Source organism: Meles meles, chromosome 19 (assembly GCF_922984935.1).
Source record: "Meles meles chromosome 19, mMelMel3.1 paternal haplotype, whole genome shotgun sequence".
Lineage (NCBI taxonomy): Eukaryota > Metazoa > Chordata > Mammalia > Carnivora > Mustelidae > Meles > Meles meles.
The window spans coordinates 13,194,470-13,216,321 of NC_060084.1; the positions used below are offsets into that span (position 1 = coordinate 13,194,470).

The following is a 21,852-nucleotide window of genomic DNA, read 5'->3' on the forward strand; positions in this document are numbered from 1 at the left end:
ATCCTAAAAGGTTATCCTTTATAAAAATGCTCTCCAGACAAAACATCCAGTCTACTTTTTGTCCATTAGCTTTCCTTCCAAAACACCTAGCCCCCAAACTTTAAAAAACAGAGCAGCAAAATATGAAAATGGCAGATTTGACTTTGTGAGGAGGGAGAAGAATGAACCTTGATTTTTATATTAGCTCCATGATAGAGAGCAAACATGGCAATAATTCTGTCCTTCACAGTCTCGGGCAAAGGAAAATCGGGTTCTCTCCTGCAGCCAATGACTCTCCAGGCATTCATCAAAGGCAAGCGTGGTTAGACCCTCACACTCCTCCCTGTGCCTTTCCTCCACTCCTAAAGCTGATGGAAGAATGGCTAGCACAGAGTAAAACTGGAACTATATTTGATTAGGACTCAGTGAATTTAATCTTTGATGTCCTTGGAAAACGTTATGGATTCTCTAACCACTTAAAATAGTTATTAAATATGATCTCAATCTGAAATTCTTCCCTCTGCAGGAAAGAATCAGTTCTGAAGTCCTAATCAGTTTGAAAACGAGACTGGTCAGGCACCGTGGGCCTTATCCTTTACCACCGACTCTTCATAAGACTCAGCAGGGTTCTCAGCTTCCTGGCGGCAGTTACATTTCTCTGTCTATTCAAAGAGAATGGCCTCTGACCTTTAGCATGAAAAGAGACCTGAGACTTCCGAATTTATTTTAACCATTTTTATCCGTAGTGTATGGTGATGATGTGGTTACTTTCTGATTCATATAGAAATGATCCACTTAAGGTAATTAACTTCCCCTGTAACTTTTTGCTTTCCAAGCTGTCCCCAGATCTACTAATCCACCAACACCCATACCCGTCTACTCTGCCTTCACTCCTATTCCTAAGCTCAACCCCTATCCTTGTACATTAGATCTCAATCCCTCTAGCTCACTCTAGGATTTTCCTGAAGCATCCGTTTTCCCACGTTACTGAACACTGACACATCAGCATAGCTTCCTCTTAAATATTAACTAATCTACCCTTGAGCCCAACATCCACCTCCAGCTACTGCCCCATTTTTCTAGTTATCCTTGACAGCAAAACCGCTCACGGGTGTTCCTTGTGCTCAATATCACCACCTCCTTGCTGTCCACTCTCTCTTCAACCCACCCGATTAGGCTTCTGTATACAGCATTCCATAGAAACTCTTCCTGCCAAGGTCACTAATGGCTTTGACAAATCCAGTGGCTAACTCAGCATCCTTATTCTATTCTACTTTTCATAGCTTTGGACGTAATCCAAAGTTGATCTCTCCCTCCTTTTTGAAGTACTGCATCCATTTGGGATTCCAGAGCACTATAATCTTCCGGTTTCCCTCCGACTTCATGACCACCTCTTCTGAGAAGCGACTTCTGCAGGCGCCTCCTCCTTCTCCCAACTGCTTCTTTATGCACCCTTGCCCTCAACATCAGTTCATCCAGCCCTTGGTGGAAAGGATCATCTTTATATGATTTTCAAATATTTGTCTCTAGCCAACCTCTCCCTTTGGCCACAGATAACTGTGTCCAATGGCCTATTTGGTATTTCCACTTCGATGCTTAAAGGGAAGTTACAACTTAATGTATAAACACCAGATTTCCTGAATCCTTCCGATTCCCGGCTTTACTCCCACTCAGCCTCACAAACCTGCTTTCCCTCCACTTTTCCCTATCTCAGTAAATGGTGCTGCCATTCAGTCGGCTGCTTGCCAAAACACCAGGAGTCAAATTAGACTCCTTTCTCACACCCATTATCCAATCCATCAGCAAATCCTGACAGCTCTACCACAAAAATGTGTATCCTTCGTCCACCTACTTCCCACACCTTCGCTGTCACTATCCTGGTTCAAATCATCCTCATCTTTTACCCCAACTATGAAACAGCCTCTTATGCCTGTGGTAAACAGGGTTGGGTTCTGGTGCATATAACAGGAAACAGAACAAAATCAGAGCAACTTAGATTAGACAGACAGAAGTTTATTCCTCTCCCAGTTGACAAGTAAGCAGGCTGGATTGGGATGGTGGCTCCACAGTGTCCCCAGAGACCCAAATTCCTACCTTCTTGCTCTACCATGACTGTACTCAGCATCTACCCTCAATGTCGCCCCGTTGCAGCACAGTAATACCTGGGATGCCAGCTTCTCTCCCAGGCGGGCGGCAGGCCGAAAGGAGAAGGCAGGGAGGCAAAAGGAAGCACCCGCACGCTGAGTCAGCTTTCGGCAAGCACACACCTGGAAACCTCGCTCACGTCTCTGGCCAACACACAGACACACATAGCTGCAAAGGAGGCTGGGGGAAATGCAGTCTTTTCTTTTAGGCAGCAGGGACTCCAATCCCAATTTGGGATTCTCTTAGATGATAGGGATGGGCAACTCGCTGCCACGCCTCACAGTCCCTTCAGTCTATCCTCATGTAGCAACCAGACAGATCCCAAAATGCAAGGCAGAGATGGCATTCCTAAGCAAAACCCACTGTGGGAGGTAAAGGAAAAGGATTCCGTTTGTATCCTATCTTTCTGGAGGAGCTGCACCTCGGGATCCTCAATGGATCATTACAAAAACAGAACAGAATGACGGACATTTTTTGCCTCCTGATGTAATACAAGAACCAATCACCTAAGAATTCTTGTCCCCCCCCCAATCAACTATGAATCCAGTCAAGCCTCTAGATGTAACCACCAGTTTATAGGAAATGTAGGGAATAGAGGACCATTTGGCAGAACCTGACGGGGATACATTCAGGTCTTTGTCTGGACCCTGACTTAAGCAAACCAACTTAAAAACTATCTACCTATATGTATACATACGTGTATAAGTGTATGTGTATGTGTATCTATATCTATCACCCAGATTTCCAAGTTCTCATCACCTGAGTAGTCATGCTTCATCTATCCTGCTCCTGCTCCGTGGATTTTGCAGTAAGCCCCATATACCATATTATTTCCTCTGTAAATACTTTGTTGTTTGTCTCTGAAAGATAAGGGCCTTTAAAAAGTTAACATAACCAGGGCACCTGGGTGGCTCAGAGGGTGAAGCCTTTGCCTTCAGCTCAGGTCATGATCTCAGGGTCCTGGGATCGAGCCCCGCATCGGGCTCTCTGCTCAGCAGGGAGCCTACTTTCCTCTCTCTCTGCCTGCCTCCCTGCCTACTTGTGATCTCTGTCAAACAAATAAAAAAATCTTTAAAAAAAAAAAGTTAACGTAACCACAATACTGTTATCATACCTAAAAAATTACAGTAGCTCCTCAATATCATCAAATGTCCAGTCAGTATCCAGATCTTCCCAGTTGAGATATATCTAGCTATCATTTTCTAGCAGGTCCCTCCACGCCCGCCACATGCCTCCCCACTCTTCCCCAAGCCTGCTGTCAAGCATGTTTCAGCCACATGTCTTTGCAGTTGCCATACTCTCTCCCCAGCAAATGTCTTCCCACAGATGTGTGCAGCTTAATTTGGTACTTTGATCAGTGTCACCTGAGCACAGAAGGCTTCCCTTACACACCCCCACCACCACCACTGAAAAGAAACAAGAGCCCATCACTCTCTATTCCCTGCCATGTCAGTAGCTGACATTCCATTATATATCTGCCTATTATTCATGGATGAACATAAGCTCCATGAAGGCCAAAGCTTGTTTTGTTCTCCAGTGGGTTCTGGCTCATAGAACTAGTCCTGGCCTAGAGTGAGTGAAAGAATATTACTCATTTTTAATATCTTTATTTGGGTGCTAAACTATCAAGAGTTCTTCACAAAGAGAATTCCCAACAGCCTTATTAGCTTTATTACAAAACGATGTTTATCAAGTTCAGAATGCTAAACAGTGGTGACAGACACTCACTGAAGATGTGACATAAAATGGAGAAAAACAAGAAAAAGTGAAGGTCTAATACATTCATAGCTCAAAAAGATATTTGAGCCCTTTTTATATGTTTTTGCTTTGATCATCTGTAGGCCATCCTCAAGTTGAAGAAACTACCTTAGATTTTCTTGAGATGAATTTTTATTTACTTACGTTACTCAACAAATATTTACTGCATGCTTCATATTTGTCAGGCACTGTGCTAGGCACTGGGGTGATGGGATGACTCAGACAGACTTAGGGACGGTGAATTCCAGGCAGGAAGAAGACAAATACCTATCACAGTTTTGGCCAACAAAAATGGTTGATTCTGGAAAATTTTATGGTATCTATACTTTAATTAAAGACACTAACAATGTAATTCATTATCATTGTACACCTAGATAGCATAAAATACATAAACATTTTTCTAGTCTTCTTGGACAATTTTTAAATTTTATAGTAGCAAACCAGGAAAACTATTTTGACAACACATTATATTTTTCCTTAAAACATAACTGAGCAATAAAATTACTCTTTAAATCACCACAATCATATCCATATGACAATTCTATAGTAAACAGATGCTTTCTTAAGTCTAAGGAAGCACCCAATTTTGCTTTCCTACAAAAGCCTAATACTTTTCATTCTCCTTCTAATAGTAAAGATATAAATTCAAGAGGTCAAGGAAAGTGCAAGGCTCCAGAATTTTACAGTGTAATGAGAACACTAATATATCTCTATCACATTAACATACACCAGGATTATTAGATTAATAAGATATCAGATCATTTTTTTTTAAAAAGTCTATTTGACAAGAAGAGTTAAGGAAAGCCAGAGTGAATCTGCTGCACCTGTTATCTGGGCACTTGGCATTCTTAACAAGTTAAATCCCAGGAAGCCAGATTAAAAGATGACAGGGAAAAATGTAAACTATATTATCATCTTCGACGGGCTAATATACATGGGTGCTGAAAATCCAATTGAAAGGGGACTGACTTATTAAGCTGTGGCATGCTGCAATTTACATATCTCGCCCTCCAGATGTGAGGAGGGTAAATGAGAATGGAGTGTGCTCAGATCAGCAGGGGATAAGGAAGAAAAGTACATATGTATGTTGCCTATCAATGTGGCCAACTGAGGAGAAAGTGACACGGTGAAAAGACTGACTTCTCTCTGCCCTGAAATAAACCTGGCTCCTGTGCCATGTTCTGGAGCAGCACTGCCGACAGCACGACTCACCCTTGCTGGTCGTTCTGTGCGCGGGCCTGCTGGCTTTCCAACAGCGAGTGAATGCAGATGCCCAGACGACCGGCACAAACTCCTGAGAGGGGACCCTGCTGATGGGGCATGTGCAACAGGATCTTGGCAGAAATCTAGCTAGCAGCAGGAGCTTCCCCAAATTCCCACCATTAGTCTTAGACAAGCCAGCAAGAGGAGAAATCACGGTATTTCAGAAAAACACATCCTGGAAATTATATTATAGCTTGGAGTCCAAGCCCAGAAAAATCGTACTGTATCCAAAATTGGCTGTTTAAATTTCTCATAGGTAGCCATTGTTCTCACTCTGTGCTTCCTTCTACATACACGTAGACTTTGATGACGTTCAAATACTTAGAAGAAACAGTAAGGCAACTTTCAACTTAATTATATTTTTAATTAGGGGTTTGCCAATAGACAGGGGTTTGTCAATATGTTTTTTTTAATTAGGGGTTTGTTGGTGAAATGGAAAGGTAAGAGGGAATGCAAAAGTGAGGAGTAAGAAAAGCAGCCACAAAATACAGACAAGTCATAACCCTCAACAGGAAGGTTACCATTTCATAGTTACACAGTAAATACAAACATACTTAACATACATTTTGGTTATCTGTTTGCTATATAGATAAGCAGCAATAAAATCTTTCCCTTTCAGCTTCTGATTAGAGAAAGTTGTAAACAAAAGAGTGAAACAAGCCCCGTGTCCCTGCAAGCCAGTTTCAACAAATATTCACGTTCTGCCATCCTGGCTTCATCTAGATCTCCATCCACTCCCCCTTTCCATTGCAATTATTCTATTTTATAGTTTTTAACGTAGAATTTAGACATGTTAGAAAGCATAAATATTAAACATACAATTTTGACAAATGAATTCATCCATATAACCACACACTTGTCGCACATACAGAACATTCCACCTCCTCAGAAACTCCAATGTGTTCATTTCTCAGCCAGACTCCCTACAGGTAGAACAATACTTATCCAACAGAAGACATATTTTCTCCAGCACAGAAAAGAAGGAAGGAACTCAGCTCCTCGAATCCAGCAAGCTTTCTATTTCGAGCTGCACAAAGGCTTCCTACCCAAATGACAGGGGAGGAATTTGACACCCAAACTAAATCCAGATACCAATCTCTTCACAGATGGTATTCAGATATAGATCCTCAAGAAAAAAACAAGGACTGTGATAGCAGAGAACAACAATAGCACATCAAAAATCTCACTACTTCTGGAACTATTTGTCTTTCCATTTATTTCCCTAGGGCCCCAGGCAAAATTATAGGTCCGTGAATACAACCCAAGAAATAGACAGTAACGCTACAAAGTGGCAGAATTATAACAGCAGCATTATTACAAGAGAATTTCTACCCACTCACTAGAAGGATACGCACTTGGCCGACCACATGATATTCTCTATCCCTGCTCTCCAGGAAGCAGGAATAGTAGCAATGGTGGCAGTAATACGAGTAATGGCATTAAAGCGGCTGATATGTATTAGTGATGAAGAAGCAGGGATTCGAAGCTGGTTCTTTCTGTCTCTCTCTTTTTTTTTTAAATATTTTATTTATTTATTTGACAGAGAGAGAGGTCACAAGTGGGCAGAGAGGCAGGCAGAGAGAGAGGGAGAAACAGGCTCCCCGCTGAGCAGAGAGCCGGATGCGGGGCTCGATCCCAAGACCTGAGATCATGACCTGAGCCGAAGGCAGAGGCTTAAACCACTGAGCCACCCAGGCGCCCTCTTTCTGTCTCTTAACATGCTTTTGTGGTTCTAATCCTAAGGGCACAATACAGACGAGCCCACACCATTAATATTATATATAACCTGACATTTTATTCTGCTTGTTTGAGCCTTGTTTTCATCCTCACTCCTTCAATTATGCCGGTAAAAGCCCTTTCCTCCTCCCCACAAGTCCCCACTTTGGCCCACAGAGACGAAAACTCAACCCACAGTTTTGTACTCCTGGAAAGGGCTGGGGAGGAAGCCTTCATCCTCAGTCCCCCTTAGCTGGTCCTCCCTTCCAGGAGGAACTGGAATTTCTACAACTGAGAGGGCTTCAGAATGGACTGGTTTGGGAACAGAGCTGGGTTGGTGGGGAGGGCAAATGGCCTGTTTTTTAACTTTGGCTCTTTCTGGTCTTTCGAGGTGCAGACAGAGCTGAGTGTACCAGGCAGGTCTCTGCTCTTGGCTCTAGCTGATCTGTTTGGGCGTCAGCCCCCCAGGGCCCAGTTACCTGCCAACACTGGGGAGCAGGAGAAGGCTCTTTCCGGGCCTCAGGTACTGGCCACATTCTTTGCCATTAATAAGAATCCTACCATGATCAAGATTTGGGTCTTCGGTCTCTTCTAAACTTGTTAGAATCCAGGGAGGAGGGACGCCACTAACTAAGATCCCAAGTTTCCAAGAAGCCATAATCTCTATCTTTTGCCTCGACTCCCTGCATCTAGAGCACACCTTTTCCTTTTTGGTGACCCTCTGGCTCGTCGTCAAATCTAAGTATGCTGAGGTGGGTGAGGGGGGTGGGGGGAGCACCCAGAAGGATGACCCTTCTTTTTTTTTTTTTTAGGATGACCCATCTTTAAACCCCAGCTACTTTCAGCTCATGGAAGCCCTCGGGTCTCTCTGACAGGCCTTCCCTCATTCCCAGGGGTATGCTGCCCCCTCCTCTCGGCCACCCTTACTGCTCCCCTATCCACCCCCACCACTAACACCATCGACACCAACACCACCCCCTCAACACCACCAACTGCCACCAACACCATCAGCGACACAAATTCCGATACCACTGACGACAACACTGCCAGCACCACCTCCGCGAATGTTCGTAATTACAAACTGCTAGTGACACGTAGTCAACTGCTTTCCTACCTTGTTCTCCTCTGGAGAGAAGAGGATTCGGAATATGGATGGCACGCCGGGAGCTACTTTGTGGCCGGAATCTTTGGGGCTGATGACTTTAAAGTAAGGTGAACTTTCCCCGGTAACTTTAACCGTCCTTGGAATCTGCAAGAGAAACACACCATGGCGGATACTGTGCCTGTGAAAAGACAGATGCTGAGGCACGGGCTTTGCTGTCCCCTAGGAAATCTCCATCGGCTTCTCATTAGCCACGCACGACCTGGTCAAGGCTTAACTTCCGTTTCAGCTGTGAGATGACTCACTCCGTGCATTTGAGCTTTAATTTTTACTGAAGTTATTATTCATTTTTATTGTTATTGCAAATTGTCATTGTATCATTTAAATGTGACTATCTTCGGGGCTCCTGGGTGGCTCAGTAGGTTAAGTGTCTGCCTTTGGGTCCAATCATGATCCTATGGTCCTGGGATCGCGCCCCACATCTCCCTCTCGCTCTGCCGCTTCCCCTGCTTGTGCCCTTGCTCTCTGTCAAGTAAATAACTAAAATCTAAATAAATAAGGCCATGTTTGAAGAGGAACGGCTTGATCAGCTAAAACCCCACCCACACAGCAGAGGTAAGCTGGATTTCCCAACATTTGAGAAGTGCTCCGGGAGAAGAATTCACGCTTCCTGATTCACGCTTCCTGCACACCTGCTGTTGACCACCCCCTGCACAAGAGGCACGCTTAATCCTCTCAGTACCCTCAGAGCTACCTTATGACCCCCATTCTACAGACGCGGAATAGGACACTTGTCCTCAGTGTCCTTCACCAAGCCCCAGCCTCAGTCCACCTTCCATCTGGGGCACAGTCCTCAGTAGACACCACTGAGAGCAAGAACAGAGCAACAGCACAGGGTCCCCAGGCCAGTGTCAGAGCAGCTTCAAATAGCTTCTCCTTCTCTTCAAGTCCTCCTCTGCTCTGCTTGCCTTGCCCAGAGTACGTGTCTCTGTTTATCTAACACAGTCTAAGCAATAAAAGATGTACAAATGCAAGGAGAATGGGGCTGGAGGTTCCAGGGACACAAGCAAAGGGAAAAGATTTTTCTTTTTTTTTTGAAGACTCAAAGGGGGCAGAAGACAGTGAACTATACAGTTAAAGGTGACAGAGAAGCCTCAGGTGCGAAATGAGGACAAAAGAACCCATACAACCTCTCAAAACTGAAACCTAGATGGGCAAAGGAAAAAGAAATGCAGAGAGAGAATTCAGAGAGATGCTAAGACTAGAGAGTGGGGGGTAAGGCAGAGACGTGCGAATGTGATAGGAGTCCGTCTGGCTTTGCTGGTAAGGGGAAGGTGCAGTGTCATTTATGATGGACAGAACGACACTGTGGAAGCTTGCTGGGAATACTTCTGGCAAGAGCAGAATCATAGATTAAAAATGAAAAAGGAAAATACCAGCAACACTACATAATAGTAATAGTAATAACAATAATAATGGTTTAGTGCTTCCTATGTGACAGACACAGCTGAACGCTTTGCGTTCATTACCTCATTTAATACTCCACACAGTCAATTGAAATGGGTACTATTAGTACCACCGTGGCCCAGAGTAGCGAAGCGACTTACCCACGGTCTGCAGCTGGGAGACAGCTCGGCTGGAATCCACCAGATTAGTCTGACTCTAGAGTCTGGGTGCTAATGATTATATCCTAAGTAGAATCAAGTTGAGGTTTGTAGAGGGTTCATAGCTTACTCCCACCTTGTGTTTTGAGATAGAGAAATAATGACCAAACAGGCTCTATCTTTTGCATTCAGTGCCAATGATGAAGGAAATAAATGGCAAATAAGATAGAAAGCATTTTTTTGTGGCCCATATCTATCCCAGCAGTTCTTTATGAGTCCATGAACTAAGGAAGTAGAGAAGCAGGCTTGTTCTTGGGTGACTTACCCAAGGACAAGCCTGCCTAGGCTAGAGAAATCAATCTACTTTTGGTAGCTGGGCTTTCCCTGGATGGGGACCTTCCTTTCATGAGGTAACACTGTAGCAGCATTGAACCAAGAGGTGCTGGGTTATCCATGAGAACTTAGTGCCCCCTGGCAGACAAAACTTACAAATGGCCTATACCCTTTACTTGCTCATATTATACCCATTGGCAATCGTTTCTTGTTTAGGGCCAAGGAAGAGTGATCAAAATATCCCTTGGGCTAGCTCCTCTCTGTCTTTAACAGCCTTAAAATACTTGAGCAAGAGTCGAAAAGTCATGGAGAAAGGGAAAAAGAGAACTGGAATTGACAAAGGGACCTGGTTGGCAGCCTGTACGAAAAGAGAGAGTCCTGATGTCTATGGAATACATCTCTTCTTGAGGTCTAGGGGCATAATTCTGAGCATCTCAGATTCTTTTTCTTCTCTCTGCCTACCCTTTTAACTTCTGTCCCTTGAGCTTCTCTTGCTAACACTCCTGTAGCCAAGAACTAAATATACCATTTTCTCCAGAGTCTGACTTTGCTGTCACCACATCACCCCATTGATCTCTGAAAGGCATCAGTGATTCCTTTAATGAGCTATTGTACCAAATATAACTAAAAGTTTTCTTGCATAGTCTTCATTTATTTTCCTTTTTTTTCTTACAGCTAGAATTTTTGTCTCCACATTCTTGAACTCCTGAGGTATTCCTGTCTTCACATCTGAAGTTCAGTATCTCTCAGATGCCTTCCTCTCCATCTGATTACTTTTCACATTTAACTGTGCTTCATGCTGACTTCCCACATTATTCTTTCTTCCATTATTGTTAGATGTCAAGGAACTCTTCGGGCACTTAATATCTTTTCTTGAAGTAAACCATAATTTATCTCTAGCGGGGAAAAAGGCATATGGATGGAGAAGAAACTCTCAGTTGCCACGACACAAGGCCAAGGTATAGACAGTGGGAGAAGCTGTCCAAAATGATCTGTAGACAAAAATCTGAAGGCTATCTAAGGTAGAAAGGAGGAGAATGAAAAAGGAGAAAGGGAGATATATCTGTTTTGAAGTTTGGAGAAAGAAAAAGGAGAAAGGGAGATACATTTGTTCTGAAGTTTTTTAAAACGTACAATTTATAAAGTATAAATAATTTAGCTCAACAACCGCAATTCTTATGAGTAGAGTTTACAGCGGCTCTAATGCAGAAAACATGAATATATGTTTCACCCCGTCTTGAATGAAAACCTAGCTAAACTGGTCACACATAAGAATTTCATGGCATTTGGGGCACGTTGGTGTCTCAGTCAGTTAAGCAGCCAACTCTAGGTTTCAGCTCCTGCCAGGATCTTGGAGTCATGAGATCGAGCCCCAAGTTGGGCTCCATGCTTAGAGAGGGTCTGCTTAAGGCTCTCTCACTCCCTACCCGCAACCCCACCACCACCGTTCACTCTCTCTCTCTCTCTAAAATAATAAACATTTTTTTTAAATTGCGACATTTACCTAGCTAATATTTTACTCAACAAAATGTTACTATACATATTGGGCATTGATCATTTGGTGGACACTGATCTGGGCCTGAACACACATGAGTAAATCAACATAATCTTGTCTTCATTAAACTTATAGTCAAAGGGCATGTTTTTAATCTACTTTTCTAGGTCTCTCAAATAAAAGAATTTATCAAGACCCTATGGGATCCCATTTTATTTAATCCCTTATATATCCATGAAAGGTACATTCAGCAAACATACTCACTTTGTCATTATTCCTCAAAATGAGTGGAACTTCATAGACTTCACAGGGAGTGTAGTTCTGAAACACAATTTCTGATGGAAAGGGCTGGAATAATGCCTGATCCAGGTCAACTCCTGAGGACTGCATTGAAAGAGTAAATTCATTATACAGTCCCACAGTGGCAGAAATGACAGGACAATAAGTGAAAATACTACATAGACCTATGGATGTTAATACTAAAAACATACAAAACACTCAGAAAGGGGTAACTACTATAGGCAATAATTGTTGTAAGTACTGAAGATATTGTGAACAACTTGTTTAATACAAAAGAAAGTAGAAGATTTGGTCCTTGTTTAAAAAATACAGGCTAATTAGAACACCAACCTAAAATTCCATTTACAGCAATGGTGAATAAGATCATGATTTCCCTATGAAAATAATAAGAAAAACTCTATCAACAAATATCTGTGTGAAGGAACTGAAGAGCTTAACAAGACAGTACGATCTAATGTCAAAAGTGTGAATTATCTGAAGCTATTAGCTTGGGTAGAATCCAATAGGTTTTGAGCATGGCTGTGTTTCCTTGAAATTTTAGAATATTCCGTGTTGCTCTGTGAGTACACAGTTGCACCCTGGGGGACCTTAGTATAGTCTGCAAAATGAAGATGTAAGCATCCATCTCAATAATTTAGAAAAGCAATAGCAAACATAAAAAAAAAATGGAAAAAATGATATAAACAAAACAATAAAAATTCATAAAATAGAAACTACAGAATCAACAGAGCCAAAAGTCAAGTCTTTAAAGACGAATAAAATTGATAAAATATCTAGTGAGTATGATCAAGAAAACAAGAAAGAAGTCACAAAGAGCCAATATAAAGAATGAAAATAAGGACATTACAATGTTCTTATAACTAAGAAACACAGCGGGAGAAAAGAAAACTATAGGCTAATCTTAGTTATATACAATAGGTTTTTTTTTTAAAGGAACAAAACATTAGTAAACTGAAACCCACAATATATAAAAAGGATAACATATCATGACCAAATTGGATTTGTCTCAGAAGTTCAAAGTTGTTTTAACATTAGAAATTGATTTAAAAGGGGGTACCTGAGTGGCTCAGTGGGTTAAGCCTCTGCCTTTGGCTCGGGTTGTGATCTCAGGGTCCTGGGATTGGCCAGCATCTGGCTCTTTGCTCAGCGGGGAACCTGCTTCCCCCTCCCCCCTGCCTGCCTCTCTGCCTGCTTGTGACATTCATCAAAAGATACCCTTTAAGACCAAGGAAACAAAAGCAAAAATGAACTTTTGGGACTTCATCAAGATCAAAAGTTTCTGCACAGCAAAGGAAACAGTCAACAAAACAAAAAGGCAGCCCACGGAATGGGAGAAGATATTTGCAAATGACAGTACAGACAAAAGGTTGATATCCAGGATCTATAAAGAACTTCTCAAACTCAACACACATAAAACAGATAATCATATCGAAAAATGGGCAGAAGATATGAACAGACACTTCTCCAATGAAGACATACAAATGGCTATCAGACACATGAAAAAATGTTCATCATCACTAGCCATCAGGGAGATTCAAATTAAAACAACATTGAGATACCACCTGACACCAGTTAGAATGGCCAAAATTAGCAAGACAGGAAACAACGTGTGTTGGAGAGGATGTGGAGAAAGGGGAACCCTCTTACACTGTTGGTGGGAATGCAAGTTAGTGCAGCCACTTTGGAGAACAGTGTGGAGATTCCTCAAGAAATTAAGAATAGAGCTTCCCTATGACCCTGCAATTGCACTGCTGGGTATTTACCCCAAAGATACAGATGTAGTCAAAAGAAGGGCCATCTGTACCCCAATGTTTATTGCAGCAATGGCTACGGTCGCCAAACTGTGGAAAGAACCATGATGCCCTTTAACGGATGAATGGATAAGGAAGATGTGGTCCATATACACAATGGAGTATTATGCCTCCATCAGAAAGGATGAATACCCAACTTTTGTAGCAACATGGACGGGACTGGAAGAAATTATGCTGAGCGAAATAAGTCAAGCAGAGAGTCAAGTATCATATGGTCTCACTTATTTGTGGAGCATAACAAATAACATGGAGGACATGGGAAGATGGAGAGGAGAGGGAGTTGAGGGAAACTGGAAGGGGAGATGAACCATGAGAGACTATGGACTCTGAAAAACAACCAGAGGGTTTTGAAGGGCGGGGGGGGGGGGGGGTTGAGGAACCAGGTGGTGGGTAATAGGGAGGGCACGTACTGCATGGAGCACTGGGTGTGATGCCAAAACAATGAACACTGTTATGCTGTAAATAAACAAATAAACGAATAAAAAAAAAAGATACCCTTTAAGAAATTAAAAAGAAATCCAGAGAATGAGAGAAGATTATTTAAAATACACGTAATAATAAAGGACTAGTCTCCAGAATATATGAAGAACTTTTACAAATCAGTAAGAAATGGACAAAACACATAAACATGCAATTCACAAAAGATGATATCCAAATGGCTAATGAACATAAAAAGTTGCTTAAATTCATCAGAAATCAAGAAACCGCAAGTAAACCACAGTGTGACAACACTATACACCCAACAGAAAAATTTCAATTAAAGAGACTAACAATATTAAGTATTAGTAAGTATTATCAATTCCAGCTGCAATTTCCATGTACAGCTAATGGAGGTATAATAGTATAAACACTTTAGAAAACTAGCAATTACTGTTAAAGAGGCACATATGCATAGCCTATAACCTAGAAATTCCACTTTCACATATATGCTCAATGCTGCATATTTATACACTAAAAGAAATGTACAAGAGTATTTATAACACTATCATTTATGTGGGAAAATGTGGGAAAAAACGAATGCTCATCAACAGTAAAATGAATAGACACTTGGTGGTATAGCCATACAATGGAATACTATACAGCAATAAAAATGAATGAACTACTATTATACACAACAACATAAATCTTCAAAACAATATATTAAATTAGTCAGAAATTAGAGCACAGGTTGAATAAAGGAAAAATAAACCTATGATTAGTAGTTCTTCTGGAGAAGAGGAAGAGGTAATGACTGGGAAGGGCATAAGAAAGCTTCTCTGTCCTAGAATAAAGCTTCTAAGATGTCAGTAATGTTGAAGCCTATGTTCCTTCATCTGAGTGGTGGTTCTATGAGTATCTTTACTTTGTTAAAATTCATCAAGCTATATGCTCATGATACACACACACAAATTCAATAAAAATTTTACTTAAAAATATAGTTTTGGGGGTGCCTGGGTGGCTCAGTGGGTTAAGGCCTCTACCTTCAGCTCGGGTCATGATCCCAGGGTCCTGGGATCGAGCCCCACATCAGGCTCTCTGCTCGGCGGGGAGCCTGCTTCCCCTCTTGCTGCCTGCCTCCCTGCCTGCTTGTGATATCTCTCTCTCTGTGTCAAATAAATAAATAAAATCTTAAAATATATATATACAGTTTTAGGGACGACCTAAGTGGTTAAGTGTCAAACTCTTGGTTTTGGTTCAGGTTATGATCTCAGGGTTGTGATATCAAGCTCCTCAATAGGCTCTGCCCTGGGCATGGAGCCTGCTTATAATTCTCTCTGTCCCTCTGCCCCTCTTCTGCCACTGTTTTTATTATAGATATACAATTCATATTTATATGAAATATATATTATATGAATATATATATATATATATGGAAATTAAATACTGTGTTTTGGATTTGAATAAACTGACCAGTGGTGTGGAAATGTCCAGAAACAGATCACTGGACCTATGACAGAGGCCCTATAGTGCAGAGGAAACAATGGATTTCAGCATAAATGACAGACTCCAAGATGGACTTTGTATAGGTTTTAACTGGCAGCTTGAGCTCCTTTCCCCACCCCTCCTGCCACAAATAACCAGGGTTAAGAGATACACAGTGAGAACGCCCACAATTTCAGATCTCAGGTAAGGCTTGCACTATACAGACTTCTTAAGCAGGTGGCATACTCTGATAAACAAAACCACCAACTCCTTGTTTGGAATACTAGGAATGGCAATAAGAAATTACCTGTATGCCATTTGGCACCAGGAAACAGTAGGGAAGGCAGGACCAAATGGGCAACACATAAATTCACATGTTTACAGGAAGGAGTTTGTCACTGAGGCAGGCTAGAAGAGAAAGATTCTGATTCCTAAGGGTCCCCACAAGTCACAACTCTGGGAAAAGGCTAACACAGCTCATTCTTCCTTCCTTCCTCTCAGCTCCCTTCCAAATAAACACATGCACACAATCCTCTGTCATAAAATGCTATGCTGAGAATCGTGAAGGACTCCTACTGGTCTGGGACACTAGGACATGCCTCAACAAGAATTTCCTGCAGATCACAAGTCCAGGAAAAATGCCCCTCTTCCCTCCAAAAATGAGTGGTAACAATAATAGTAATATCTTGATAAATCAAGATCAGTGCAAAGATATTCAAGGAAAACAAAGGAATAAAGAAAATGGCAAGTGAAGAACAGTTAATAGGAAGGTTGCCATGAACCAATGAAAATACTGGCTACACTGTTTGACTATAAACCCAAAAGACATAATGGAAAAAAAAAAAGAAACCACAAAGCAAATAATTAAGAGGCAGGGAGGACTTAAGCAATCAAAGTGATGAAAAATTCATGTGTTCACTCATAAATACTAATTGAGTTTCCAATATTCTCCAAATGTTAAGCACACAGTAGTGAGCAAAGCCAACAAAGCCCTTGCCCTCATGAAGCTGACATTCTTGGGGAAATGAATAAAAAATAAAGAAATGTATAATATGAGGTCAGGCAGTGACTTGGGCTACATAGAAAACTAATGGATAAGGAGACAGTGTGAATGCAGGCTGTATGCTCTTTTCAACAGGTGTCAAGGGAGAGCCTCTCTGAGGAAAATACATCCAAGCAGAGATCTAAGCAAATCCTGCAAAGATCTTAGAGAATAGATACAGTTAGAATGACTAGCAGGTGCAAAGGCCCTGAGGTGTAGATTATCATTGAGTGTTTGAAGAGCAGCAAAAGGAGGGGGGACACAGCTAGAGAGAATGAGCTAGGGAAGAGTGGAAGGAAAAGATGTCTGTGAGGGAAATAGGATTAGACAATGCAGGACCCTATAAATCTGAGGTTAAGAGGAAGCTGTTGGATGGCTTTACACATTGGAGTAACATGTCCTAGTTTACATTTTAAAAAAATCATTCTTTCTTCTTTGTGCAGAATTGATGATGGGGGAATGAGATGGAAACAGGGAGACTATTTCAGAAGTCTAGAGAATGGTGGTTTGAACTGGGAGGGTATTGGTGCAGCTGGTGAGAAGCAGTTTGATTAAAGCCATATTTGTGAAAGCAGAAGTTTATAGCACTTGTCATTAGATTTCATATAAGATGAAGGAAAAAAGAGGCATCAGAGATAATCCCAAGGTAGGTTTCTGGCCTGATAAAATATATTCTAGATGGAGGGACAAAAGAGATAAGATTGTGACTTTAACTTTAGGGAAGGAAGGAAACACAAATATTAGAGCTTGAATATTTTAAGTCTGAGGCGCCAATCATTCATTGGGCTGAATAACTGACCCAGAGTTCAGAGGATGGGCCACAGCTAGATAAACAGTTGTGAAAGTAAACATTTTAAAAAGTAGAATTTAAAGTCTGCTCCTAGAAAGGGTCACCTGAAGAATGAGTTCAAAAGAAAAAAAAGTTCAAGGACCAAGTACTGGGGAGTTCCAACAGTTAGTGATCAGGAACAGGAGAGCATTCCAAAAAATAAAATAAGATAAAAACAACCAGTGAAGTAGGAAGAAAATAAAAGGAATATGATAGCTGAGCTACAAGTAAATAAAAAGGGACACTGAGACAAATGCTGTGAGACAATCCAGAAGTGCTGAACTGGTCAAACTCAAGGATGAATGATAAGAGAAACACATATACGCAAGACTCAAAGTAAGGAACAGAGAGGATAACCTGATGTAAATAATTACAATGAAATGGAAATGAACAGAAAATTAAAAATGGTTGGCAAGGGAATACAATATGTAGAAGGGTAGACAAAGAAGGTCCAACATATTCATAATTGATAGTCCTGAAGAAGAATGAAAAATAAAAAGAACAAATACTGGGTAATTCAAGAAAAACTTTCTAGAAGTAAACTAAAGATACATAGTAGTATCTCAAGAAAAGTTTAGTCATGTCTTAATAAAATCACTGCATACTAAATTAGAATAAATGGTCTTTGGCCATAAGAGCTAAAAGACTGACATATCTGTAGCAGGATAAATCAAGCTGACTTCATCACATTTCTGCTTACCATTAAAGCCAGAAGGTAGTGAGGAAAATGCCTGCACAGCTTTTATGGGGAAAATGTGTGACCCAAGAATTTTATACCTAACAAATCTGAAATTCGGCATAAAGGCAACAGGCAAATATTGTCAAACACAAAACCAAGGAAGTACAGTGTCCATAGGCTCTTCTTGAAGATATTGGTGGAAGATGACTGTCGCCCAACTATGAACAAATAAAACTCCAGAAAATAAAGTAAAAATAACCAAATGAGTTGAGAAAAAAAGAGGAGAAATGGTGAGATACAGTAAAGTGTACTAATTATGTCATCCTTCATAGAAGGGGTCAAAATATGTTAAAATACACACAAGCAGTACATTCAGGAAAATAAGGCTGGTCTCAGTTATGTGATGGGAGAGGAGCAAATAGCCCTTAATCAGGACAAGTTAGTATTGGGAGAATGCATGTTCCTGGCCTCAAAGAAGAGAAGAAACCATAATTAAAGCTAGCAAGGCTCAGAGAAAGAGCAAATTTTGTGCAGATCCTACACAGGGAAGACAATGGTGCTGCAGCGAGTGCAAAAGAGCCTCAGGAGCTCATTCATCACAGGGGAGATTTCCCCTGAAAATCTCTCAGGAATAGCTCAGGGAAGCCTTTGAGAGGAGGCAGATCTCCAACAGTTTGACTAATGGAGGTTCATACCATAATTTGTACATAAAAAATAAAGAATCTAATTCAAGAAATTAATTTAAAAGTAGGAAATAAGACCTTATTTTATAACCATAGGCTCCTAAAGCCTAGAATTCGTGGTTTATATTAGAATATGGAAACAGGTTAAAATAACTATTCTTTAGAGACTGAAAGAATACATTTGCTATTGGAAGTAAGCCAGAACAGATAACAAATGCCGCCTTTAATAAACAATTCCACCTTCTTCCTTTCTAGTGATGACAGCTCAGGGAAGACGGGATTTCTTGTTGTGTTAAGATGACGACTTAATTGGATTTGGCCACTATAATCCCTGGAACTACTCCTGACTTATAAACAATAGTGTCCAGAAGTAACCAAGAATTGTGACTAGTCAAAAGTTATTTGTACTTATTAATTACAATTCTCTCCATATTAAATCAACAAATATCAAGATCAATAGAGGTAGAAAAAGAATATATAACACAAACTCAATAAGGAATTAGCCCAGAAACAATAACCATGACTTAGTTCCTGTGGTTCTAGAATGTTCACATTATTCCAGGGCCTGCCTCATAAGCAAGTATGACAGGAGGCATCTACCTTTTGATGCGTTTCCCCCATCTCTAAAAGTTCGATGATCTGTGGCCGGCACATCAAACGTGTATTAGCCAGTCTCTGCTCTGTGGTGAGGGACATTTCCTTCAGGAATTCCGAGGGTGTCAGCTAGATTAAAGAATAAAAAAATAAAAAACAGCTGAAGATTCACAAATGGTTATACCGAAAAAGTGTTTTCATAAGTGCCAGTAATGGATAATTTGTGTTTGCAGCTTTCAGGATAATTGCGGAATGCCACTAAGTTCCCTTATGAAATATTTAAATTAACTAAATAATACAAGAGAAGTACCTGTGCACTTTGAGCTCTTTGCACACTAATTTGAAATGACATGTGATTTTGAAGAAATTACACGAAAGAAACTGGGGGGTGGAGAGTCAAGAAATTGCACTGGAACATATCCAAAGAGTTTAACATTTACGCTCAGAAGAAGCATCTGAGCATAAAACCCTACTTCCAAAAATCACTTCTGGTCTTCAGAGCCGAAGAATATGAAATGCTTCTACTTCTCAGTTGAAGTTACAACAAACAAGCAAAGTTTGGGTATTTAGCTATCCCGCTACAGCAGGAGGAATCTTGTGAAATAGAAAGGATCTGGGGTGCCTGGGTGGCTCAGTGGGTTAAAGTCTCTGCCTTCAGCTCAGGTCATGATCCCAGGCTCCAGGGATGGAGCCCCTCGTTGGGCTCTCTGCTCGGTGAGGATCCTGCTTACTCCTCTCTCTCTCTGCCTGCCTCTCTGCCTACTTGTGATCTCTCTCTCTGTCAAATAAATAAATAAAATCTTAAAAAAGAAAGAAAGGAAGGAAGGATGGATGGATGGATCTAGGGAGTGTGACTGCACAGCTTAGGAATGAGTTTGAACTTTTTAGAAATCCCAGGAGCAGTTTAGACCTTGTTTTAAAAGAGCCCTAAGACCATGATCAGATCCAGCAGCCACTCCTACTCACACCAAAACAGGAACACAAATGCTTTAACACTTTCTCATGTTATGAGAAAAAAAAATGTAACCTATCATTTAAATAAAGGCATTTAAATAACCCAACGAGACTTATTTACCCAGGACCAAACACAATTATTTACACAATTATTTGTTTTTCTAGAATGTTCCAGGGCTTACTTTATATGCAAGGGGATGATGATCATTCACAGCAACATAATGCTTAAGTATGCACCAAGACTTTTAAAACAGCCAGAGGTATATAATTTAGCTGATTCATTTCACCTTGGGTTAAAATCAATGCTCTTCAAAATCCCTACAAAATTAATTTCTGTGATTGAATCCATATAAATGAAAACATATTTCTTATGCTGCTGCTTACTTGTTTTTTTTTAGGTTCTTTTTGATTGGAACCCAGATTTGAATATTGAAATGTTAAGAGGTATCAGCTGTGTCACAGTTTAAATAAAAATAATAAAGTCTTAAAAGCAAAAAGTCAGGAGTTTAAATATGAAATGATGACCACCACAAAAGAGAGTGATGATAGGTTTTATTTTTTTTCCTCAGAACATAAGTTGAGTCTGGTTTTTAAAATTTGATGAATACTATCTTGAACCCTGTAAATTGTTACTGATATTTTCTATAGCATGTAGTTTATAATTCCATTCTCATCACATTACTATAGCCTATTAAAAATAGAAGTATGTTTTATTTTGAAGGACAGAGAAAAAGTGTATTTTTCCTTGATACCATATAGTCATCATTTTGATACTCTCTGTTCTACAAATATGCAAACAGAAATAACTCTTGCCAGTCAACAGGTATTATACTGTTGACGTCAAACCCTATGAAATTCTGATACCTCATTGTTTTTGAACTACACACACGGCAATCTTATAGGGTTCAGCCTAACATTTAGAAAACCATCATAATTTCATTGCATAGTTTTACTTCAACTGATTAGCTTAAGCAATTCAAGTCTCTACTTTGAGGCGTGTAATTTCAAAAACTTCTCAGGCTTTTAAGAGGAGCCTCTGCTCCGCAGCAAGCTACCATGTTACCTACATTGCTATTGTCAGTCAGTAATTCCCTGAGTTCTGAGAATGCCAAGTAGCAGCTGTCACCCTCCTGAGGAGACTACATTAAGTCTTTCACACTTGAAAGTCTCGGGTACCTTACCATTGGATTTGCTTCTTCTTTTGTAACCACCTTTGGACTCAAGGGTGGCAGAACCTTGCTTTGGAATCCTTTCAGCATTCTGACTAACCCCATCTGAACAGCCCCCATAGACTCCTCAAGTCTTCTACTGGTCATTTTTAGTTATTTCCTTCATTCACCTAGAAGTGAAAAAAAAAAGGGTTTTAGAACAAATACAGTTAATTCCTGAATACAAGTCACAATTTTTTTAAAGATTTTTCAAATACAAAATGTTTAGAAAGACTAATATTCAAAAATACATCAAATGCTTGTAACAAATGCCTTAACTAGAGCAGTCTATTCCACGTAATTAGTCCAGGTTTAACCTTATCCCGAAGTCTAGGAATCCTTTTAGACAAACCAAGTGATTCAGGACTGAGCTCAAGGAAGGCCCGGATATACATGTAGTTCCCACATTTGGTACTTTTATCCTCCCAGATAAACAGACCCTGCCCAATAAGTAC

The 21,852-nt window shown here is 40.6% G+C and overlaps 1 protein-coding gene across 1 annotated transcript in view; it reads right to left on the reverse strand.

The window, feature by feature from the left end:
- The window catches only part of HYDIN (HYDIN axonemal central pair apparatus protein), a 301,936-nt gene extending 280,431 nt beyond the window's left edge, over positions 1-21,505 (reverse strand). The window contains exons 1-4 of the mRNA XM_045986716.1: positions 21,371-21,505; positions 19,242-19,364; positions 11,660-11,779; positions 7,976-8,110 (exon numbers count right to left, since the gene is read on the reverse strand). Coding sequence (XP_045842672.1) covers positions 7,976-8,110; positions 11,660-11,779; positions 19,242-19,364; positions 21,371-21,505 — 513 coding nt within the window. The remainder of the gene's footprint in view (positions 1-7,975; positions 8,111-11,659; positions 11,780-19,241; positions 19,365-21,370) is intronic.
- Positions 21,506-21,852: the final 347 nt, after the last annotated feature.